The sequence below is a fragment of the Mesoplodon mirus genome (assembly GCF_964341445.2).
Source record: "Mesoplodon mirus genome assembly, chromosome: 3".
Taxonomy (NCBI): domain Eukaryota; kingdom Metazoa; phylum Chordata; class Mammalia; order Artiodactyla; family Ziphiidae; genus Mesoplodon; species Mesoplodon mirus.
The window spans coordinates 689439-714543 of NC_138978.1; the positions used below are offsets into that span (position 1 = coordinate 689439).

Below are 25105 nucleotides of genomic sequence, written 5' to 3' on the forward strand. Positions count from 1 at the left end.
CCAGGAGTGGGGAATGGTGGCGGGGGGAGACAAGCGGAGTGGTGCAGGTGGGGTGGCCTTTTCCTGCTCTCACACATCAGGAGGAAGAGGAACCGCTGGGGTGGGCAGGGGGGCGCCGAGGACCCCGCTGTGCGCTCCGCGTGAAGGGTCAGCATCATGGGTGCTGGTGCCGGCTGGGGTGGACACTTCGAGTGGACGTGAACGCTGGGTGCTGGAAGAGGCGATGAGACCCGACATCGGGGTGCAGGTAACCCTAGAGCTCCCTGCAAGGCCCCAGTTCACGTCCAGCTGCCGAGGGTCTGGCCAGAGCGTGGACATCGCACCTGCAACAGGTGTGCTCACCAGAGCCAGCTGCTACCTCAGACACTAGGGGCGGAAGCCGGAGGAAGGAAGGTGGAAGCGCAGGCACCCTGGAGGAGGGTGGGGCAAGGAGATCATCACTTCCCAGGTGCATCCAGGCCCAGGAGGCTGAGGTGTCCCGGGCCTCAAGCGTGAAATCCGAGGCTCACGCCGGGCAGCGCAGTGCGGAACGCGCTTCACTTCGCACCACCGCCTGGCTGTCCTCTTGGTGCCCCCGGACACCTATTTTCAGTGACCGCTTTGCTGAGGTGGGACGGCGGCCTCGAGGCCAGCGGAGGGGCTGAGTCTCAGCTCCCCTGGCCCCGGCTCAGAGGGCACCCAGTCTAGCCAGCCCTTGCTGAGGCTCCTGTGCCCACCCCGTGCCCCTCTGAGGGTGGCCAAGAGCAGATGTGTCCCTGTGCCAGGATAAAGGCTTGCTCCCTGACCCCAGGAGACCCTCCCTCCCAAGGACTCAGGCTGCCAGCCCAGGGAGCACCTTGGATGCTCTCTGGCATTTTGAGACAGCTGGCAGTGTTAAAACATGCAACGAGCATATTTATTCCAGAGAGACGCGGGGGAGGAGGTTGGAACCGGGCGAACCCACTGTTCAGGCTGTCAACCACCGGGAAACCGCGCCCACGGTCCTTGTAGGAGAGACCCCTGCAATCGCGCCAGGCTCACCCACCCCTCCCCACAGGCCAGGCCAGGAAGACCGACTGCCCGTGTCTTCCTGACAACTGGAAAAGGGAGCTTCAGGAGGGAATACTTCCCACTGAGAGCAGTCTTCACTTACTTATGAATCTGACCCGTGGGAATTACCAAGTTACCTTTCGTAACCTTACACAGAATACTTTGGACTAAAAGAAAATTGTGTCCTTTAGCACGAAGGCACAGAAGGCAGGGCTGGGGTCCAGGGAAGCGGTGGAGTGAGAGGCTTCCTCACTGACATGCAGTGAAGTGTTTGCTTCTCATGGGTGTGGGGCAGATGCTCATTTTTTTCTTGCAAGATGCAGGTCTTTTCATTCGGACACAGATGAAAACTGTTCTATCATCTGAAGGGAAGTATGTGTCTGGAGTAACATCCTTAGTATCTCAGGGAGGGCCACCAGTAGGGGCCGAGGCTCAGAAGAGGAGAGGAAGGTAGGAAGCGACTCGGGAGACTCCCGCTGCCGGGGGACGAGAGGACCACAGCCTGAGTGGTGACGGGGGGCCAGGGCTGGTGGGATGCTGCTGCTCTGCAGGCCCATCTGAGGACCGGCCGCTCCTTCCTTTCACGGACTCTCTGTGAGGGGGACAAAGCACGTGGACAAAGCAGAAGTGGGGGCAGCCAGGGGAGGGCAGCTGCCCCCCCGACACCGGAACGGCCCCACAGATGAGCAGCCACGCCCACATCCCTCATGTCAAACCGCTTTATTACAGCTTAAATAACAGTGCAGTGAATACAGGGTCTATCTCGCATCCAGCTTCCTTGCAGTACACTGACTTTAAAATTAAATACAAAAGGTGAGGGACAGTGCAGAGAGCTCTACAGGGGTGCCGAGGGGGGTGGGGGCGGGGTGGGGGCTGCTTGTCCCACTCTCTGCGGGTCCAGGGCACAGGGCACACAGGATGGTGCAAACACAGGATGGAGAAGCCACTGCTGCCTCTACGGGAGTGCTTGGTGCGGGGAGGAGGCCTGCGCCGTCCCAACGCCACTGCTCCACACTGGACGCGCACAAAACCAGGGACGTCTGCGTGTTAGAAAAATGGTCTGCCTCGGTGCAAAAGGCTGGTTCCACGGGAGAGCCGGGCTGTGAGGAATCCACAAAGGGAGGCCGGGGTCTCCATTCCCTGTACCACCCCGCCCCACCCCCCAATGCCAACAGCAATCGTTTGGAACAGGACTTGTTTTTAGAGGAAGAAAGAAACCAGTGAATATCCCGCTAGGTGAGTGTGTAGCGCCGCTGACTGCGCGGCTTCCGATGCGACGCGTGTGCACAGAGGAGCAATGGTTACAGCGTTAAAGAGGTTATTTCTGAAAAGAAAGAGAACATCTAAGGACGGAGTCCTATATGCACTTTTGAGCATTTCTACAGCATGCGATTCTAAGAGTAAACCCACCCGATATGGCAAACGATCAAATTTTTTAAAATTTAACTTAGAAAGTTTGAGATCATTATTTTCAAAACATTGATTTGTACATTGTTTCATACACAAATAACTGACTGACTATCCAAGCACAGGACGGGCACCTCGCTTGAGAACAGAGGCTCCTGACGGTCAGGGTGGGGCACAGGGTAGTGTCGCGCTGTTGCTGTCGTATAAACTTCCCTCCAACTTCACAAGGAGACCCAGGGTGAGATTAAAAACTGAACTGAGAAGGCAGAGAGGGTGGGTCGGGAGCAAAGGTGCCTCACTGGGGTTCACTGTTCGTCCACGGCGCGCGTTCTGATCCTTGACTTCTCAGCATCATCCTATGCCGTGTGTGCACACAACGATCATGTGACACGAGACGAAAAGTAAAAAAACTAGGGGCTAAATTTACATCATTAACAATTCCAGAGAGGCTGCACTAGACCCTCTTTCTCTGTTTAACTACTGAACAGAAAGGAATCTATTTTAAGAAGGAAATATGAATGTCTGCAAAATCCTGTTACAAACACAATCTGAAACTTAGAATCAATTACAAGATGAAGTCCTCAACTTGTATTCCATGAACATCACAAAACAGGATCACTGATCTAGAATTCAAAGAAACTAGTAAAAAAGTGTGTCTGTCTTACAATTACACTCAAGTTTACCTTCTGGTTAACATTTTTATTATAGTATTTCCTTTTAAACTTATTCAAGACAAAAAGAAAAAAAAAAAAAAAAGAAAAACAAAGACAATGGTCCCGGAAGGAATGCACGATTTGTTTTAGTTTACAGCACAGAGATTCTTCTCGTAATGGGAATTGTGCTCTTGGTTTCAGCAATAAGTGAAGGGAAAAGGTCTTGCCCTTTTGAAGTTCTGAGGGGCGCAGGGCGTCCGCGTTGGTAGGGGTGGATTGGAAATGCTATCACTGTAACGCTCCAAGGTTGGAATGGTCTTCCAGTCACAGCGGCGTCCACCTGCTGCTTTAAACAGAGTTTAGAGAAACATGAAGAGAAACGGAACACCCTGGTGCAGGTGCACAGTCAGTCTGATGGAAGTGCTCCAAGCTGACACCAATGCTCACCTGCCCACAAGTCCAGATCAACTACATCCAAATTAATCTTAGAAACCCCGACCCACAATTTCATGCGTAGAGCTCCAAGCAGGGAGGGCACGGGGCAGCTCCTTACCTGTTGGTGTTAGTTCCAGATCTTGAGGAAGCTGTCCCAGGACCCTGTTGCCACGGCCATCCCGTCGTCAGTCACCCCCAGGCAGCTGACGCGGTTGTCGTGCCCGGCCAAGACCCCTGGGAGCAGATGACAGCACGGTCACCCCCGGATCCAGCCACTCCCTGAAGCAGACCCAGAAGCCCCCAAGGTTCGGTCCCTGCCAGGCCTCAGTGGTGAGGAAAGGACACCAGGAAGGAGAGGAAGCCTGGTCAAGTGGAAACTAAACCGAAGCTCACGCCCACTCTTGTCCAAGGCGAGGAAGGGTCGGCACGCTCCTCTACCATGGTGGACGTGCCCACGGCCGCGGGAGGGATTCACAGAGAAAGAAAACACACTGGAGAACCTGGCAACGTGTCTGTTATCAAGACACGTGGGTAACAGCAGGACAACAAGGAACATACACAACTGAAAGGCACTAACACACACACTCAACAACCTAGGGCCTCCGGCACGGACTCCTGAGCGCTCCCGACGGAAAGAAGCTTAAATAAAAAATGGAACAGGGGGCTTCCCTGGTGGCGCAGTGGTTAAGAATCCTCCTGCCAATGCAGGGGACACGGGTTCGAGCCCTGGTCCAGGAAGATCCCATATGCCATGGAGCAACTAAGTCCGTGCGCCACAACTACTGAGCCTGGACTCTAGAGCCCATGAGCCACAACTACTGAAGCCCGTGCGCCTAGAGCCCGTGCTCCGCAACAAGAGAAGCCACCGCAATGAGAAGCCCGCACACTGCAACGAAGAGCAGGCCCTGCTCGCCGCAACTAGAGAAAGCCCGTGCGCAGCAACAAAGACCCAATGCAACTGAAAATAATAAATAAATAAATAAATAAATAAATAAATTTATTTATTTATTTAAAAGAAGCAACAGAAGCACAGCAAATATACAGCACGAGAGTGCAGGCTGCAGGCTGCTCTTCATTTGTTCCTGATGCCCGGGGCCCGGTGCAGAGCACAGAACACAGAAGGCTGGTGACGGACGCTGAGGGTGGGGCCTTTGGGGTATCACAGAGTGAACCCCGCCCCCCAAGACAGGGCCTCCTGTCGACACTCAGCAGTCATCAGCCAGAGAGTTCCACATTTTTCCAGAGGAATCTGAGCCACATCTCAGAGCACCCCCACGCGCCTCCTGCACTCCTCTGAGTGTCAGCAGGCACTGTCGGGGCAGAGTCCGCGGGCGCTGGGGGCACGTGGGGGAGCAGGAGAGGCAAGAGGGGCTCAATGCAGAGCGGGAAGCAGATCCACCCAGAGTGGGAGGCCACGGGCTCAGAGCCACGCTCCCTTCCCCACCCTCTCTGGCACTGAAGACTCCATGAGCATCGATTCATGTGCCTGAACCCCTGTCTTCAACACTGCAAGTTCTCATCTTTTGCACAACCTGCGTTTTAATACACTTGTGAACGACACAGCTCTCGCCTGCCTTTCACGTGTGAGCTCCAGTCTGTGCTTCCAACATGCCCGACGGGAGGGGGGCTGTAAAGACCAAACGGCTGGCCCATTGCTGCCCACCGCGTGCCGCACAGGGCCGATAGCCCGCCGCCACTGGCCTGCCTCTCGTCCCCCTGCCAGGCCTACACATCTCAGCTCGCGTGCGGTCTGTCTGTGCTGGTGAGCCGGCGAGGCGTAGCAGCTGCCTACCTGCCCTGTCGGCCTTGAGGGCGTCCCAGACGTTGCAGTTGAAGTCGTCGTACCCTGCGAGGAGGAGGCGCCCGCTCTTGGAGAAGGAGACGGAGGTGATCCCACAGATGATGTTGTCATGGGAATAAGTCATGAGCTCCTGATCCGCACGGAGGTCGAACAGCCTGCAGGTAGCATCGTCCGAGCCAGTGGCAAACGCATTGCCGTTGGGAAAGAACTGGAGAGAGAAAGCAAACCAAGATAATTTGCAAATGCACAGAAAGAAATACTGCAAACATAAACTGCCCGACAGCAGAGCGACTGTGGGCCCCGCACAGGGGTGGCGCGACATGCTCGCCCTCCCCAAAGAGCTGGCTTCCCCTCCCCATTCGCCCTCCCAAGGGAGCAGGAGCGTGGCCACCACTGACAGGCTGGGCTCCCTGCAGGCCGCCGGCAGCCAGGCTGAACCCGAGGAGGACGGCTCCTCGCGAGACTGGGCCCACCGTCAGGGTGCCGGGGACAAGGGCAGGCTCCCTCAACCGCCGCGCCCTGCGCGCCCCCGCAGAGCTGGGCCAACGGGCTCAGCTGCGGCGCTGCCTGTCCCCTGATGGGGGAAGCTGTGTGATACAGTCACTGGTCACCCCCAGACCGGGAGATACGCCAGGCCTCAGCAAGGACAGATCAAGTCACAGCTGAGTCTCCCACAGGGAGTTTTTTTCAATTTGACTGTATCTGCATAGAGAAGAGAGACTATCTAATCCTGAAAATGTTTTCAAATCTGACGATGCAGCCCGTGGCTCCAGAGAAGGACTCTCACTTGCTAATGGCCGGCGAAGGGCCGCGACCCGCACCTCGGACCCCAACTCACACAGATGGCGTTGATGTCGGACTCGTGGCCGGTGAAGGTCTGCCGGCACATCCCTTCTCGCACGTCCCAGAGTTTGGCTGAAGCGTCACAAGCACCAGAGACAAACAGTCTGGTGTCCGGAGCGAGCGAAAGGCTCATGACATCGCCGGTGTGTCCAGTGAACGTGGTCGTCTGCTGGCCGGTCTCGATGTCCCACAGGGCACTGGGGCAGAGCAATGACAGCGGTCACCCCACTTGCTCAGGAGACCCGTCCTGTGACAATCGGCCCTTCTAACCCCCCAGGACTGCAGTCAACGTCTGCACCGAAGACAAATCTAAAACCTGCAATCCGGCTTTGTTTAGAAGGGTTTGTTACAAAGCAAATGAGTAAACACAACAGACAAACACAATACAGATGAGCACACGCCCATGGGCTTTATCTAACTGTGATTTCCAAGAGGGAGTCCGAGTCCCTTTCAAGGAGGGATGCGCGCGGTCCCCGCGCGGGCTCAACGAGGGGCGGCAGGAAGCTCCTGGCTGCCATCCCAGGCTGGACAGAGAACACGCTCTCTGCTGCTGCCTGCTCCATGCCCTCCAGGGCCCCACGGGCTGGGATGAGGAGATGACGGCCCTTAACTGGGCTCACTCAGCGGCGGAAGAGCTACGCTCGGGCCCACAGCCGTCAGCTCGGGTGGCTACATGGAGGGCAGTCAAAGGTGAGACACAGCACTGCCGCGAGGACAGCGTGTGCTGTTTCTGTGCTTCACCCACAGAAGCAACGCCACCGGAAGCTGCTCATTTCCCGTAAGCCTCGCAGAAAGCCTGGCTCAGCCCAACCACCCAAATCCAAGCGTGCAGGGCCCCTTGCTAGGGCCTGAGGGATGACAGAAGGAAGCAAGACATTCCCAGGGTCTGAAAAACATCCCTCATGAATGAAAAAGCTTTCAAAGATATCTTCTAATACAGAAATTCTTCCCCAACTGACAGTCCAGATGGATTATAAACCTTTGGTGAACCTATGGACATACATAAAAAGGACACCTTATGAAACAGGACCCAGCCGGGGCACCCCCTTGCCCCCTGCGTGGCCCGCTGGCTCCTGACCACCACATGCCTCAAAGGACCAGAATAACCCACAAGGACAGTTTAAGCCTAAAATGACTCAACTATCTAAAGATTTAAAAGGATATGCTTTGGTGCTTCGAGTGAAAACATTAAAGAGGTTTACGTGGTCTATCCTAAAGTAAGGTGAAACTCTAAAAATTAATTCATTTGAAATAATTCACGTGAAATTGTGACAAGTGACAAACTTTTTAAAGCTGTGCTTAAGAGTCCACAATGGGCAGTGCTCACCTAAGCGAGGGGCTAAAGCACACCCACTCCCCCAAGCACCAGTAAAGGTAGCCTGGAAAGATAAAATATGCAGGGGGGAAAGAAAAGCGGGCATTTCATGCAAAACTGTAGTTTCAAAATCAGTTCTTTGCTGTTCAAGATGGAACTCTGAGCTTTAAAATCTGCACAGAGCACCATGAAGCCACCCATCACTCACTGCCACCTGTGTCTGAAGCCTCCTGGCCATTTCCAGTTAAAATGGCCTGAGAACTCCCCTGCGTCTTGAGCTACGGGCCAAGGCAAGCAGCATTAAGACAGGTCTGGCGCTCAAGTACTCACCAGGTGGTGTCTCCAGAGCTGGTAACAATCTGATTGTCGTCCAGAAAACGGCAGCAGGACAGGTAACCTGGAAAACAGACACACATGATGGCCCCAGCCTTCGAGCCCCTGACTCTATGATCTTATAAATGGAAAAACACGTTGGCAGAACAACTATGGTGGGAAGGTCCACAGCAAGGGGAGACAAATACCTCGTCCACCACCCCCGGCCCCTGCCGTGTGTGCTGCAAAGAGGAAGAAAGCAGCACAGACAACACGCACTGCCGGGCAAGAGTCAGAGCCCGGACAGGCTGGTGCAGCCCCAGGCCCAGAGGACTGGACTCCGAGTGAGCACGGCGCCCCGAGAGGCTCGGGAGGCAAGCGCACCCGTCCGCCCCTGCTGCCCTTTTGGACACGTCGGGAGGAGCAGGGATGGAGGGTCTGCAGGGGCCAGCCAGAGCCAGAGATGAGGATGGGTGTGGGGGGTGGATTTGTTTTCTACGGGACAAGCGCTGCTTTTGTCCTAGTGTAAGTGACCCCGAGAACTGCGCGTGCAAGGTAAGCACACCTGCCCCCGGAAGGCCCAGGGGATGGTGGCAGAGCAGCCCCTGCCCCCAGCAGGCCGGGCTGTTGCCAGGGAGAAGCATGCCTGCCAGGTCTTCCCAGGCCACACCAGAGCCACGTGTGACGCTGTGTGAATCAGTAAGATCAAAGACAAGATACAAAGAGGGGGCCCACTGAAGGCTGCGGATGTGGAAAGTATAAGGATATTGGGAAAATAAAGCACTTATCTAACATATTACTGTACTGTCTCCCATAGAAAAAACAGAGAGAGAGAACCATTTCAAAATAGCAACTACGTGCCTAGACAAGAACCTGTGGTCAAGTGCTCCCTGGAGGCCACGTCACGTCCACAGGACACCAGGGACCACACGGGCGCCCTCAGCCGCCCCGAGGGGCTCTCTTCCTGCTGAGTCTCAGCCCAAGTTCCGCTCCGAGAACAGCACTTACTTCCTGCCACACTCTCACCCTCGCTCAAGCCAGCCTTCCGGGAACCAGCCCTGGGACCCTCACACCCGCCATCACAGCACTAGCCTGACTTGGGATCCCAGCAGACAGGGAGGAGCGTCGTGGAGACCCCAGCACCAGCTGGTCTCACACAGGGCCAGACAGGGGCACTCCTAGGTCAACAGCACAAAGAAACACGACCTCAATGATGACCTCTGTCCCACCTCGTGCAGGCGGTGGTCCAGCCCCAGGGAGTCCACGAGCTTCCCGCCCCAAGGACCAGAGGCTGCCGGCTAAAGCCTCGGCTCTAGAGCACTAGCAACCTGCTCTGGCCTCTTCAGGGCCTCAGATGGTCAGCACACGTCAGCTGGCTGACCCTCAGGAGCCAGGCAGGCTGTGGGAAATGACCAAATCTACAAAACCACACACGGTCCCTGGGGATCACAAATGCTGTTAAGACTCCAAGACACATGCAGATGAAGAGGGGGGTGGGGCAGCACACACACACACACACACACACACACACACACACACACACCCCACCCCCACCCCCGCCTGGTCCTGGGGCGAGGGCGTCTCAGGGACCTAAGAGACTGCGTGTGGAGAACACGGGTGGCTTTGGTGTTCGTTTTCTAACTTCCTGTAGTTTGAGCTTTCAAAATATACACAGTTGACCCCGGACAACATGGGGGCCGGAGGTGCCAGCCTCCTCGAGGCTGAACATCTGCACGAAACTTGGAGTCGGCCCTCGTTGACGGCGGTTCCTCGGTCTCCTTGGGGACGCTGCCCACGTGGGCTCCTGTGTGCTGTATGTGGAGAAACACCTCCGGTGTCGGTGCACCACTACAGTTCACACCTGTGCTGTCCACGGGCCAACCCCCCAAATACTGCTTTTCATCAGACAAAGGCAGAGCTGCTCGCTCCTAACTCACGTCTTTGGTCTCTGTAGTTTGTACATCGAGGGAAAAAGACAATAACCAGGTGGATATTATATTTTTTACAAAAATCTTTTTTCCTCCCAGAAAGAAAAGGTGGGAACCAGCTTTTCTTTTCACATTTATTTATTTGGCTGTGCCGAGTCTTAGTTGCGGCACGCAGGATCCAGTTCCCTGACCAGGGGTCAAACCCAGGCCCCCTGCACTGGGAGCACGGAGTCTTAACCACTGGACCACCAGGGAAGTCCCAGAACCAGCTTTTAAATTAGGTTAACAAACAAGTACTGAGCATCAAGGCTCAACAGCCCTGAGATGGGAACTCACCAACCATGAACACCAGACTGCCCAGTCGGCGGGCTCGGCAGCCGACCCCACAAGCCCAGCGTCCCAGGAGGCCGGTGACGCCCCGTGTGCACGGGGACCATCAAGGGGCACCCGGGCTCCGGGGAAGCCTGCAGGGCCATTCTGGCTGGGAGGCGGGCCGTGGCTTCAGAGTAGGCCCAATTCTCAGCGCAGCTGCTAACCTGCAGTGCATGTTCCCGTGAGCTGGCTCACGAGCCCCAGGCCTCCCAGAGGAACTGGGATCATTCCAGAGAATTACTGGGAGGAAAAGAGCTGTCTGAACATTTAAGTTCTCAGTGAACGGTGGCAGTTACTGTCTTTGCCTATATGAGAGCGAGCAAATTCCCTGAAGGGGCTGTGTGAGTGTGTGTGTGTCCTCAGCAGAAGGGTGGCTGGCCCCGTGGCGCTGCTGCCTTACGAAGGCCTCCAGAGGGGCAGGGAGAACAGACCCTGACAAAAGTGGGCACCAAGTGTGGAGGTGCCAGGCCTCACGGAGACAAGTGGCAGCGGGACACAGGCGCGCTGGGGACAGCCTGGCGCGGGGACGAGCTGGCAGCAGCCCAGAGGGGAGGAGGCTTGCAGTGCGGCAGGGCAGGCGCTCAGGTCAAGGACCCGTGGGAGGGAAGGGGGGCGGTCTCATGACGGTGCGTCGCTGAACGGGAACCCGGTCCAGAGAGGCGGGCAAGCTCACCTCCTCATCCAGAGGGCAGCTGACCCAGACGGCAAAACCGAAAACCAACGTGCACAGACACGTGAGCCACTGCGAGTTCTGCCCCGGACCAAACAGCTCAGCCAAGGGAACTCACCCCAAGAACACGGTTATGGCCCGAGAAGTCACTTCTCTGCAAGAACAGTATTTACAGCCACAACACGCGCACTAGTGACAAGCTGGGAACTGCTGCAATGACCGACGACAGGGACAGATCAGCGCACCTTACAACGGAACCCTCTCCAACTCTGCAGGACAACACTGCAGTTCTGGATGGGATTAGAAGTTGAAAACACAGAAGAAGAAATGTTACTTTCCCAACTTTCTACGGTGAATCATGCTGGCAGTCTTAGCCCAGCCGGCACCTGGGGGAGGCAGGGGCAGCTGGCTGGGCGGGGAGGGAAAGCCGACCCACTCGGAGGTGCACAGGGGAGCGGAGACCGGGAGCAGAGGGTGCGTTCTCTGAGCAGCTCGGTGAAGACGAAAGAGAGACAACGAAGTAACAACAAGAAGGCCTGCGAGTGAGGAAACGCCACCCCAAAGAGACAAACCCAGAAACTGCTGATGCCAAAGGACAAGCACCCAGCAGCAGGCCGGGTGCATCCGTCCACCTGGAGGTTCACGCATCCTCTCAGGCTGAATGCAGGCACAGCCAGGACCCGTGGCCAGCCTGGGAGAGGGGGCGCTCTTGCTGCTGGGAGGCTGAGCCAGCTGGGGGACGCCCAGAGGGTAGCTGAGCCGGCGGCGCAGTCCGTGAGGTCAGGAAGTGAGCAGTGGGATATGAGTTTCCCAGACTGCGACCACAGAAAGCCCAAAACTGCTGTCAGGTTAACTAACTGCCACAGAACAGGGTGCTGGAGAGCAGCGCAGTGTGGCCCGGAGCAGAACTATGGGACACGTCTTTCCTCCCAGAGCGGGGCCTGCTGGCGCCTGTCAGGAAAGAAGCAACTAACAGGTCAGGGGGCCCGTCCACTGTGCTTTCACGTGCATTCAAGCCCTGGGCAGCATGGACAAGTCATCCCTGGAAAATGAAATTTTAGCCACCGCAAGGGCCTCTGGCAAGAGTACAAGGCAGTCATGTCACCCCCAGGAAACCTCTGGCTAAATTCTTGACCATGGTGATCTCAGAAAGGGTAAATGTGTCTGCACTGCAATGGGAGGGTTAGGAAAGGAAAATGAGCTTTTAGGGAATTACTAATTTCTCAAATATACAATCTAACGCCTTTGTATTAGTATTTTCACCAAGAGAGCACGCGGCAAGTTTTATTCTATACGTAATATATTCACCGTAACCGCAACAATGATAAATGTTCCGTCTCAATCGTTGTGAATTCATTCCATTAACCATTTCCAGAGGGCATCCTTTACTCCTTAAGATAGAAACTTAAAAGGCAAAACACCAGAAGACAGAACGTCATCTGATGTTTGTTCTCTCAAGTATTGCTAGCGTTTCCAAAGCCTGGGTGGCCAACTCTAGAGAAGGAAGCTTCTGTTTGCTCCATATGGGCCCTTGTATCTTCTGGAAACAACAGGAACACAAAACTGACCACCAAGAGCCTCTCTCCTGAAACCGCGCGCAGGGGCTCGACTCCCGCCCTCACTCCATCAGACACCGTCTGGGGCTCAGGGAGACTGCTGACAAGAGCACCAGGATGGGTTCTCCGTGCAACTGAGTGTCTAAGACTCTACGACAAAACGTCCCAATCACAGCTCAACAAAGAGCTCTCAGCTTAAGGCTCAGGCCAGAGAGAGGGGCCTGAGTAATGAGCAGTAACGTCATCAGATGGAGGCTTAGAAGGACCGAGACAAGATACAGACCGCACATCCTCCAATCTGTTGAACCCACTAACCGTTCACACCATTACCCCCCGACTAAAGTGAGGCTATTTGAATTTATCAAGTTTTAACCTTTATTGATTTGAAGCTGAATTATGTATCATGTCTGAAGAAAGTCACAAACACTCTTAAGAGGCCAAACGTTTAGAAAAACCCTACCACTCAACTCCCAAAGAAGTATAATTTCATGATACGTGAAGGAAACAAAATTTCTAAAACATTCTAATACTAGTTTTATTTCTTTGTGTCAGCAAATAAAGTGTTAAAAAATTAAAAAGATTTAATTAAAAATGGAAGTCCATACACTGAATCTGATAATAAGGGATCGATAAACAATAAGAATGTGTTTTTCAATGTGCTGTGAGTTCGTCAACGCTTTAAGGAAAGTGGTTTAGGAAGGGTGCTCACTGGACAGAACCCCCAGTTTACAAGGATGGGGCAGGCAGCTTAGACTGGGTTCCGAGAAGGGGGGTTCCCACCCCCAGGAGCAACCTTCCCACAGAAACCACCACAAGCTCTGGACAAATATAAAGACAAAAACCTGAAAGCACTGGAAGCAGAAGCAGACAAACCGAAGGGGAGCCTGCACTTGGAAGAAGAGAAAGGCACTGGGTGAGCTTGTTTCTCAACAAGCTTGTCTGCCCTGTGCCCGAGGGCAGGCCTCCTCTTTGCAGCCACACCTCAGATACAGATCTATGGCCCAACCTTCTTGAACAGCCAGTAAATAGGGTTCTGGTCAACCACAACTGGAAAGTGAAAGAAGGAAACCTAGAAAGGAGAAAGCCACAGAAGGCCCTAAAAATCACATGCCTACTGCCCCAACATCTGTCTGAACCACACAGGCAAGACAGCTGCTCCCACACGGCTGTGTGGCTGCTCCCAACGGAACCAAATGGCAGGGCTTCAGGGGAACAGAGTCTGCACAAAGCCCAGGACACAAGTCAAAATCACTAGATGTACCAAGAAGCAGGAAAATCTCACCCATATTCAAGAGAAAAGAGCCACCAAGACCAAACCTCAAGGGATTAGTTGCTAGAACTGGCAGGTAAGAATTTTAAAGCCAGCTCTTGGAACTATGCCCAAGGATCCTAAATATGCTCATAATAAATAGAAAGGAAACGTCGGCAGAAAAATAAGAACTATTTTTTTAAAAAAGCAAACGAATTCTAGAACTGAAAAATAGAACATCTGGCACATATGGCTTGCTGGGTAGTCTTAACCCCACACTGGAGGTGACAGAAGTCACGTGTACTGGAGGACAGCTCTGGAGAAGCGGGAGACGGAATAAACAGGAGCAGAACCGTAGGAACCTAAGAGACGATGTGAACATGCACCCACTGGAGGACAAAAAGACAGAGAACAAAGAACAGAAAATGGATTTCTAGTATTTCCCAAATCTAGTGAAAGACAAAACTTTACAAATTCAAGGTGCTAAAGCACGATAAACAAAGAAAGTCACTCCAAGGCACATCACAAACTGTTAAAAAACGAAGAAAAATCTTTAAAGTGCTAAAAGAAAATAATACCAACCCAGAATTAAATGTATCCAGCAAAAACTTCTTCAAGAATGAAGGATAATCGACATTTTCAGATAAATGAAAACAGACAGAATTCACTGCTAGGAGACCTGCGCTAACGGTAAGAAACGGTAAAGCAAGTTCATCAGGCCGAAGGGAACCCGAAAAAACCTCACGTCTTCAGGAGGAATGACTAGCGCTGCCGATGGTGAAGGTTTGAGTAAATGTAAAAGGCGATTCAAAGTGGCTTCTTCAAGTGGCTAAGAACATTTAAAGGAAAAAAATTTATAACACATGGAGATGCAACACCTACGAAAACTTCATAAAGAATGAGGAAGGGCAGAAAACGGGCATTTATGGCCACAAGATTCTTGTATTTCATATAAATGGATACAATATAACTCTGAGTGCACCATGAAAAATTATGAATGTACACTGCAATCCCTACATAACCCTTTTTTGGAGGTAACCAGAAAAGCCAACAGATAAAACTAAAATAGAACTCTAAAAAATCAAGTAACCCAAAAGAAGGCAGCAAAGGAGAGCACACCATAAAGTGAGAGAGCCAAATCCCACTGCACCCACACTGCATGCAACAGAAATGAACCCCATACTATTTGAAAGGCAGAAACACTTAGAGTGGATAAAAAGAAAGAACCAACTGTGTGCTGTCTCTAAGGGACTCTGTTTATAAATACAGTTAAGTGGATGGGAAAAAATACACCATGCAAACAGTCGGACTAAGAAGGCTGGAGCAGCTACGTTAACATCAGATAAAGCCGACTTTCCAACAAAGAAGGTTCTGAGAAAGAGGGTCACTTCTTCAGGAACATACGACAGTCATGAACATACCTTCTACTAACAGAGCTCAAGATACATGAAGCAAAAATTCCCAGAATGAAGGGAGAAATACATGAATCCATCCCTGCCTCAGCAACTGACAGAAATAAACTAAAGACAGAGAATATGTGAACAGTGTCAAAGTCCTGCTTTGATGAACACGCTGAGAACCTGCCCCACAGCCTGGACTCCCAAGCGCGTGTGGCGTGTCATCCTCAGACCACCTGCTCCACTGGAAGCAAATCTCCGTAAATGTGAAAAACAGAACTGGTACAGAACATCTTCTCTGAACATAATGGCGTTTGATTAGAAACCAATAACAAGTTATCAAAAGGGTATTAAAAATATTTCCCACTGAATGATAATACAGCTAAAGCCATGCTTAGAGGGTAATTTGTAGCTTAGAGGATAATTTATATTTGAAAAAGTAGGAAGATCTAAGTCTCTACTTTAAGAAGATAGAAAGTTAAGAAGGAAGCAACCCCAAAGCCAACAGAAGCCAAAATAACACACCACCCAACGCTTCGAGCTGGCTGCGTTCAAAAGCACTCAGCCTGAAGGACTCTTGTTCCGCTTCCTGTGCACCAAGAACGCAGTCACTACGAAGGACGCTAAGAGATCAGTGAGGGTGTCTCGGTGTGTGGATAAGTACGTGTGTGCGCACAGGGAGACACGTGCACGCTCATGCATGTCTGCATTAGGAAACCCTTCTGGAAAGGCGCTCAGGATGGAAGGCGGTTCAGAAGGAGTAACACCTCGCACTGCGTCCTCTGCTACGGAGCCACCTGTGTTCCCAAGCTTGACGACGGGCCACTACAGCGACTGATAGCCAAAGGCTTCTTACTGGTAAAGGAATGTCAAGGCCTGTGTTTGATTTCATTTTCAGAGTGTATCTGGCCATTGCTGTAGCCAATCTCATTAAGTAATTATTGAGAAGAGGTGAGTGTCCATAGCATGTAACTCATGCGAGGCACACAGCGTATAAACTTTGAGTTAACTGATGAGAACATGTACCTGTATGTCCAGCCAGTTCACGACTCACACGTACATTCCCTTCACGAGTTTTCAGATTGTAAATGGAGCAAATGTTATCCAGGCCACCGCAGGCCACATAGTTGCCAGAAGGGGCATATGCACATGTCATGACCCACGAGGAACGCAGAGGGATGGCATGAACCTAAAGGACAGAACACACGTGATGCAAGCACGCTCAAGGTCAGAAACATTGACTACTGACACTTACGATCCTGCTTCTAGTCTTCAACTTTCACTGCACAGCAAAACAGTGGCCAAAATTATTTTGAAAATATTTTATATGTGTGGGCAGTCAAATAAAGTAATAATTTAATTAGAAATCCAGTGCTTCACACCAATCTAATGTAGTTTTATTTATTTATTTAGGCCACACCGTGTAGCTTGTGGGATCTTAGTTTTCCAACCAGGGAGTGAACCCAGGTCCTCAGCAGTGAAAACACGGAGTCCTAACCACTGGACTACCAGGGAATTCCCAAATGTAGAGTTTTAATAAAGCCATAACTTACAGTTAGGTAGACACTTAAGTAACAGCAACATAGCCTCTGAATCACAATTATATATTAAAAGGAAAACATTTCACTGGCTTGTCAAAATGGCTATAAAATTCACTTAGAAAATAAAGCAATTTTAGTGAAGTAATCAAACTGGAAATTACTGTAATTAATCCTACCACACACCTCCCTGTGTTTGAGATAGATTTGTTGTAAGTACTGGATTCTGTTATACACATGTGGTATCCTCCAGTAAGATAAAACTGAATTTTGTCTGTTACACACATTTAGACCAAGGATAGTACTTTTTTCATTCAATATGATACAACCCTGGATTGAATTTTTAAAATAATTTAATTTATACTTCATAGTATAAACTCTTTCAGATTATTTCTTGTAAAAACTAGTTAACTAAACGGAAAGCTGTATTTCTGTATTTTTAAATAAAGCATGAGATTTCCCAGACTGAGCTAAAATTGGACTCCAGTTCCCTAGAAACTTGAAGGGGGCTCCCCCAACCTGCTCTGTAAAGAGACGACACATCACAGCAACACCATGCTGGCCCAGCAGCACCAGTGACATGTGCCAGCCATGTGATTGGGCTTCTACCTGACCCATACGACTTTACACAAAAGCGAACTCACTGTGCTCCCCCACCCTCTCCTGTTATACATTTTACGTAAGTGAACCCAGAGTTTAAACACCCGCCTTTCCCGGGCTGCTTTTCAGGGAAGGGTTTGCAGTACCTACCTTGTTCGTGGTGTAGCTATCCCAGATGATAAGCTTACCATCCTGTGAGGCACTAACTAGAAGCCTGAAGGAAAAAGAAAAAAGCAAACCATCAGTACCACACCAACAAGGGAAGTCACCCAAAGACAACAAATGAAGACTAAACTTGAGTGATGACTAACGCACTTCAATATTATATTTGCTGACAAAGTGCACTTATTTATAAGCACCCCCCCCAAAAAGGTTCTAATTCTTAGACCAACTTTGAAAGCATGAAAAGAAAATATTCCCAGCAATAACAGCTCAGGTTCAATCATGCTTGTCTTCAGGTGAAGACCTGGCCACAGTCCCTCGGCTGGTCAGATGAGACAAGCTGGTTGCCTAGAACTGCTTCTGTTTGTTTTCTGTTCACCATAAATCAGATGTGAGACCTACATATCTTTCTTTCATGAGTCAAAGGTGGTAGGAAATATTTAGTATATAATTTTCTGTTCCATTCTGACACGTAGAAAGCCTAAATATAAAGGACTAATAAATTTTTAGATATTCAAAATTTATGAGACATTTCTCACCAAAAATACCACATGAAAATTTCCCAGACTGAGCCAAAATGGGACTGCAAGGCCCTCACAAACGTTAAGGAGGCGCTCCCGCTCCACCTGCTTCGCAGAGAGAGGACAAAACCTAAAGCACAGCTGTGCCTGGTCTCACAGAAGAGACTACTTAACTATCGTGAATATTTTTCATAACTATTTTTTTGCTTTGGTCAACTGTGCCGTTTGGGATCTGTGTCTTGAAAAGGTGCTCTGTCTGTATTTGCAGAAAGAAGACAGAAACTGCAAAAGGAAAACATGACTAATGGGCAAAGGAATTTCAAGTGAGAGTAAATTCAGGGAACCACCGCTACTCATAAGATATCCTAAGGAACTCTGTTCTAGAGACTGTGCTGTTTTTGAGGAACGGCAAGAAGGCTCTCTCCATAATCCCATGCAGAGATATGTGTCAGCATGGTAAATAAGGAGAAGGATTTTCAGTTTTAGAGATTTTATCAAAACACAGGTCTCAACCATTTCAGCTGCAATATACTTGGCTTCCTGAACTGGTCAAAACCTGGAGGTAAAATCACTCGAATCCCTCTGACAACTGGTCCTTTTCATCCAACTCTACGCTCTGATGCACACCCTTCTCAGGGAGCCAGCAATGAGTCTGGCAGGGAATAAATACGTGTTCAGCACTGCATGAAAAACTTATCCCGGAACTGAACTACGTGCAGGCTCCAATCCTATTATTCTTTGGATGCAATTTCTTAAAGTAAATCCCTGCATCGAGGGGCAGTTATAAACATATCAGGCACTTGAAAGACCCCGTGTAATCAGAACCAGGGTCGCTCTGCGGCTCGATTTCCGCCAGGCTCCTCTAAGCACAGGCTTTGGATGAACATCAGAGCTGACGTAAAGAAGCTCGTCCTCCAGGAGGGTCACCTCTAGAAAGGCCTCCTGGTCGGAAAGCTTACTATGTGCTGACGTGCCCCAGGGTTAGAGAGACATTAAGCAGCCCCTGATCCTCCAGAAGGTGAGAAAAGACACACCTCTTAATCCCCAGTAGGACGACCGCTTGGGACCTGGTTCCTTCTGTCTCCTAGAGCTCTCAGTTCCCCCGAGATGCCACCCAGCCAGAACAGAGGCAAGAGCCAGGAGGATGCCCAGGGCTCCAGGACACTGAAAACAGGGGTTAAGTAGATAGAGGTCCAGATCCAAAGGCCTCAGGCCCTTCATTTACTCTCAGGAGGGAGGACTCTCAAGCCTCGCTGGGTTAGCAGCATTTCACTCTCAGTTATAACACTTCAGCAGACTTCAAAAAGGGGAGATAGGGCTTCCCTGGTGGCACAGTGGTTAAGAATCCACCTGCCAATGCAGGGGACACAGGTTCAAGCCCTGGTCCAGGAAGATCCCACATGCCGCGGAGCAACTAAGTGCGTGCGCCACAACTACTGAGCCTGCGCTCTAGAGCCCGTGCTCTGCAACAAGAGAAGCCAACGCAATGAGAAGCCCGCGCACCACAACGAAGAGCAGCCCCCGCTCGCTGCAACTAGAGAAAGCCCGCGCGTAGCAACGAAAACCCAGCCAAAAATAAATAAATTAATTAATTAAAAAGGGGGGGAAGTTTAGCATTAATTCATGTGACTGAGACTCTCAAATTTTATAAAAAGTAGACTTTAAGTATAAAAAAATTACAACGTGTTGATAAGCATATTATAAATGCATACATAGTATGTACTGACACATGCACATACACAAACCTCACTGGGGGCATCTTCTATAGTTTTAAAAGAAAACTGCTAATCAGTGCAATAGTTTGAGAGTATCCATGAATTATACAAACATGATCAAATAAGTGGCATTCCCAAAATATAGTCTTGAATCATGAAAAAAGGTTGTACAATAACCTTTGTTTATGAAGATGCCTTAAACAAAATGTACATCCAAAATAAAAATAAACTTTCTTTGGACTTTAAAGAGGCAAAATTTTACCTATTTTACCTCCAGAAAACACGGCTATGTACAAAAAAAACAAAAAAAAGTCTCTGAAGGGGTCTGGATAGCAAAGGTCCTCTTTGGTATCATTTTTTGTTTTCCTTGTTTATGATTGTAAAACACAGCTCTCATATAAGGGCATTATAAAAATAACTGTCGTTTGAAGAGCAGCTTTAAAACAAATGCCCATGTACCCACGACGCTGTCCGAGAAAGACAACAAGACCCATGCAACACCCAGCAGCATCTCCTGGGTCTCCCACGTCACCCTTCTCTCAGGGGTGGCCACGACCCGGAACGCAGTGCTGCTTATTCCTGCCTTTGCATTCGTTCCTTCGACCACAGGGCTCTTGAGGCAGAATTTGTGTTGGAACCAGAGGGCATGCAAAGCCTGGCAGCGGTGATCGGGACGCCTGTGAGATCTGGTGCTGCCAGCCCCCGGCCTCCCCTGAGCCCCTCTCCACATCACCACAGCTCTGGCCACACACCTGCCTCAGTTCCTTGAACACAGCTCTTGGTCACCTCTCAGGGCACAAGTGACACATCACTATCCGTCGAACGTCCTGTCTAATCAGGACACTGATGTTCCCACAGATGGGAGGAAAGACCCAAAGGTAAGATATTGTTTGGTTACCATCTACTTTTGACAATAAATTCTAAGGTGGATTGACTAGTAAGGGCATTTTTCTTTCTTTTTCCATTTTTATTCTTTCTGATTACTGCCATCATTAAAATGATCTAAGTTAGCTCTCATTTGCATTTGGAATTATATGGGATAGTCTACAGAAAAAACTAAAAATAGACTCTTTTGTTCTGTAGCTGTTGACACTCTAAAGCAGGCAATTTCATGAACAAAGAAAAAAAACACCAAGCAGACAATTCTTCTCTGATAATTAAACATGAAAAAATGCTACTCTAAGAAAGGCATCTAAAATATCATGTTAGCTATTTGAAAGAACGTGTTACAGTCACCAAGTCACACAGCATTTTATGTAATTACTTGGGTGGAAAAGTGGAGAAAGACTTCCCAGCAGCCTCTAAAACAGGAACAGAAAAGAGCTGAATGGGTTTCATTTCAATGCTGCTGCAGGTTAAGGGCAAGGGTAGGAGGGACCGGGAGGGCAATGGAGATGAAGAACCTAGAAAGAGGTCTGAACACGGGGCAGAATTCAAGGTAGAAAGAATGAGAGGCTAGAGAAAAGGGAGGTGGGGCAGACAGGCGGGGGAGAGGCGGCGACAGCAGCTACGACCAGCTCAGACTCATGCAGGACCCTTGGGACATGAGTCGCTGTTCTAACCCTCTGGACACGGACACCGCAGCAAGCGGCTTCTGATCCCTGAGCCGGGGCACCGAAACCAGGAGAGGGTGTGGCCGAGAGGCCACGAGGAACAGGCTGCAAAGAGGAGGAGCCACGGCACAGAGGACAGGTCACCTCCCCAAGGTGGCATGGGCGCCGAGCCGCGGAGCTGGGAGGACAAAGGCAACGGGAGGGCGGTGAGGAGCCGACCGGGTGCGGCCGGCCGGCCGAGGCAGGCGGGGAGGCAGGCAGGGACACAGACGGAGCTCGGGCGCCTGGCTGCTCGCACATCTGACGCAAATGCCTAATTTTTTCCTTACAAGTCACAGCCAGTGAGCTCAGGTTGTTTTCCCCTCCGTGCACGTGTCAAGCCCACACACCTGGAATCCGTGCCCCAGTGCATGGCGTAGATTTTGGCCAAGTGCCCCCTCAGCGTTCTCCTGGTACGCATCTGGATTCTTCCCACTGGGTCGACGTTGTTTGTGATCTTAAAAATAAAGGTTACTGCAAATTAACACCGCGGGACGCGTGCTCTCCCCGCGAGGTTTCCTCTGCCCCACGCCCAGCCCGCTCACTGGCCCCGGCGCCCTGGCCACGGCTGTGCCTGCCCCGCTCCTTCCAGTCCACCAGGCCTCGCTCCGTGATTTCTCCCGTTTCCCAGGGCACCTACCTTCCCTCTCCCAGTTCTCGGAAGTCTGCTACTCTACCTGTTCTCCAGGACCCCCGTCCCCTCCCCCGGTGCGTAGCAGGCCTGGGGCTGGCCCAGAGCCTCCTCCCCGCCGGGCTCTGCTGTCTCCCTAGCTGGCCACCCGGCCCAGCTCCTCCTGCCTCCATCAGGCCCTCACGAGTTTCCTCCGAATTACAGCCTCGTCAGCCTGCATCACAATCGAACACTGGGCCCCAGCCTTACAGACTGTCCAGCGACCAGGCTGTGCGCTGAGCTCGACAACGATGGAATCTCCTCTGTACTCTGTAGCTTAGGGCACAAAACTATACATGCAAACCTGCTGTTCACTCCAACATACAAAAACCTGACGTTAATGATTCTGGGTTGACAAATGGAATACAAGTGTATCACGATAATGGGTTTTAAAAACACGTACAGTCCAAAGTGCATTTGAGATTCCAATGCAGGTTATTCTATGCAGTCTAATTTTTCTTTAACTTATTGTTTAACCCCAATTAAATAACATCTCCTAAAGCGCTAAGACGATGTAAAAAAATCATACTCAACAGAAGTAGGAATATAATTTTTCTTTCAAATTTCTGTTCAATTCTTTGGACAAAAATATTGTTTTTCAGTGAGGTGAAATGCACCATCTGAGAGTATGTCCTATCTAGCATAGCCACGCAGCTGCCTCCTAAGACACTCTCATCGCCCCCAGAGGAAACCCCACATTCATTAAGTGGCTGCTCACTACAGCCTCCTCCCCAACCCCGGGCAACCATGAACCTATCTTCTGTCTCTACAGGGTGACCTGTCTGCACATTTCATATGCATGGAATCACACAACATGTGACCGTCTTTCACTGAGCGCCATGTCTCGAGATTCATCCCTTCTATGGCTGAGTAACGTCCCACCGCGTGGACAGGCCACACTTTGTCCTTGCGCTCCTCCATCTGTGGATATCTGCTTTCTGCTCTGGCTGCTGGGAACCGAGACGACGTGAGCATGCACACACACGGGCTCGTTTTGAGCGTCAGCTCTCAGCTCCTCTGGGCGTGCATCTAGGAGTGGAACTGCTGGGTCATGACTAATGTTTTAACTTTTTGAGAATCTGCCAAACGGGACTTTAGAAATCGAAGTTCTGAGGCAGATTTTGCTAGGGAGAGGAACTCTGAAATAGCTGTATCAAGACTGCAATAACATTTACAACTCCAACCTCCGCAAGAAGGCTCAAGAGACATTATTTGTCATCTGTGACACACCACGGCCTCGCCTAGCGTGGTAAGGGCCTGCGCAGAACCCTTGGAGCAGTGCCCCACACCCTCACTGTGCACAGGAGAGAATCAGAGCTCTCCCTCTAGAGATCCCCAGTGGAGGCGCCACAAGCACCAACCTCCAGGCCAGGCCAGCGACTCTGCACAAACTGCTCTTACCTGGGAGAGAGTTGCATCTGCACACGCTTTTCTAGCATCCTAGGGAAAGACAATGATAAAGAGGGAATTAGTGCTGTTTCAGATAGTCACTCCAAGGTGCTGGCACTGCAGTCCCGGAGAGCTTCCACCAGGGTGGGAGAGCTCAGACCCCTTCCTTCGCCTCCCGCCCCCCGCCCAGCCCCGCACCCACGGTCCCGAGCACACTCAACAGAGAACCAGCAACACCCAAGTGCGTGCCTGGCCTGCAGACTATCCCGTCTAATGTGCAGCGCCCCCGCGCCCCCAGAGCCTCCTCTCCTGCCTGCGAGACTCCGGCACCTTCCCACAGACCTGCACGTGCGTCTCGCTCCTTCTACCAGCCCAGGAGCCGTGGGGCCCACAGAAACAAGGTCTAAAAAGCACTGACTGGCCAGCCCAGAGAACTTTCCTTCTAGAGTGTGTTAACTAAGACTCTTGTTTCCAAGCCAAACAATCCCTGAAGCTAACCTCTACACAAAAGAGCAAAGGATGTGGGGTCAAAACAACCAAATTCAGGTTAAGACTCTCTGGCTGTTGGCAGCCCGTTACCTGTTTTCTTATCTATAAAATGACCTTGTGAAGCAGATGAGAACTACAAAGCGATGTTACTCAAGCTGATTAAAATGTTCTCATTGTTCCTAAGTGATCCAAGTTACTAGAAAAAAAATCTTGAAATCTCAAAATTAGTGTGTGTGTGTATATATATACATATATATATAGACATATTTTCTGGCTGTGTTGGGTCTTCATGGCTGCATACGGGCTACTCTTCGTTGCAGTGCGCAGGCTTCTTCTCACTGTGGTGGCTTCTCTTGTCACAGAGCGTGGGCTCTAGGCGTGCAGGCTTCAGTAGTTGTGGCACGTGGGCTTCAGTAGTTGTGGCGCGTGGCTTCAGTAGTTGTGGCGCACGGGCTTCGTTGCTCCGCGACATGTGGGATCTTCCAGAACCAGGGATCGAACCTGTGTCCCCTGCATTGGCAGGCAGATTCTCATCCACTGCACCACCAGAGAAGCCCCGGCGTATGTATTTTTACAAACAGAAAGCCATACATTCTGAGGGAAACTGAGACAACAGCTTTAAGAGGGTCAAAATTTGAACGCAGGGATGGGGCCTAAAACCTTCTTTTGTGTAGGAATAATTTCAAAGGAAATTATGACAATTTCTAATAGAAACGTTGCCACTGTGCCACCTGACCACCTGCTCTCACTGACATGCATGTCAGCACTCGTGTGGGAGGGCCCGGGGACCCCTCCAGGGCAAACGGCCTCACTGCTAATTATTTCTGCTTCACGAAGCTGGTGCTAATACTCACCAGCCCAGCACAGGGAGTATATTCAACGAGATGGTGATTATAGAGGGACCAAATAGCTAGATTTCAAATTCAACTCAAACTATCCTATCAGAAGCCGTTCTGCTTAGTTAAATCTGCTTATTTAGTTAAAACACAAAAATTATATAATCAGGTATTTCTGTGCCAGCACCTAAACTTGGGGTCAAGACCAAGAGGAGGGGAGACACAGAGCAGCAGGTTTTCCATCAGGGACTCTATCAGTTACTCACAGAGTTCAATATTCATTTCTGAGTACCATTTAAAAAATTTGTTATTTATTTATTTATCTATTTTTTGGCTGTGTTGGGTCTTCGTTGCTGCGCGCAGCCTTTCTCTAGTTGCGGCGAGCAGGGGCTACTCTGTTGCAGTGCGCGGGCTTCTCATTGCGGTGGCTTCTTGTTGTGGAGCACAGGCTCTAGGCACATGGGCTTCAGTACTTGTGGCACACGGGCTCAGTAGTTGTGGCACATGTGCTCAATAGTTGCGGCACAGGGCTCAGTAGTTGTGGCACGTGGGCTCAGTAGTTGTAGTGCATGGGCTTAGTTGCTCCACGGAGTGTGGCATCTTCCCACACCAGGGGTTGAACCTGT

At 50.8% G+C, this 25105-nt stretch overlaps 1 protein-coding gene across 3 annotated transcripts in view; it reads right to left on the reverse strand.

Annotated features, from left to right (window-relative positions):
* Nucleotides 1-1732: 1732 nt before the first annotated feature.
* GNB1 (G protein subunit beta 1) overlaps nucleotides 1733-25105 on the reverse strand; it is a 93111-nt gene continuing 69738 nt past the window's right edge. For 2 of the 3 annotated variants that reach the window (XM_082615601.1, XM_082615599.1), the window contains 9 exons: nucleotides 23167-23205; nucleotides 21446-21552; nucleotides 17256-17319; nucleotides 15994-16156; nucleotides 7814-7880; nucleotides 6164-6365; nucleotides 5317-5533; nucleotides 3643-3758; nucleotides 1733-3432 (listed from right to left, as the gene is read on the reverse strand). In XM_082615601.1, coding sequence (XP_082471727.1) covers nucleotides 3652-3758; nucleotides 5317-5533; nucleotides 6164-6365; nucleotides 7814-7880; nucleotides 15994-16156; nucleotides 17256-17319; nucleotides 21446-21552; nucleotides 23167-23205 — 966 coding nt within the window. In that variant the 3' untranslated portion in view covers nucleotides 1733-3432; nucleotides 3643-3651. Of the gene's footprint in view, nucleotides 3436-3642; nucleotides 3759-5316; nucleotides 5534-6163; nucleotides 6366-7813; nucleotides 7881-15993; nucleotides 16157-17255; nucleotides 17320-21445; nucleotides 21553-23166; nucleotides 23206-25105 lie in introns of all 3 variants that reach the window. The other variant, XM_082615600.1, reaches the window with a different exon arrangement.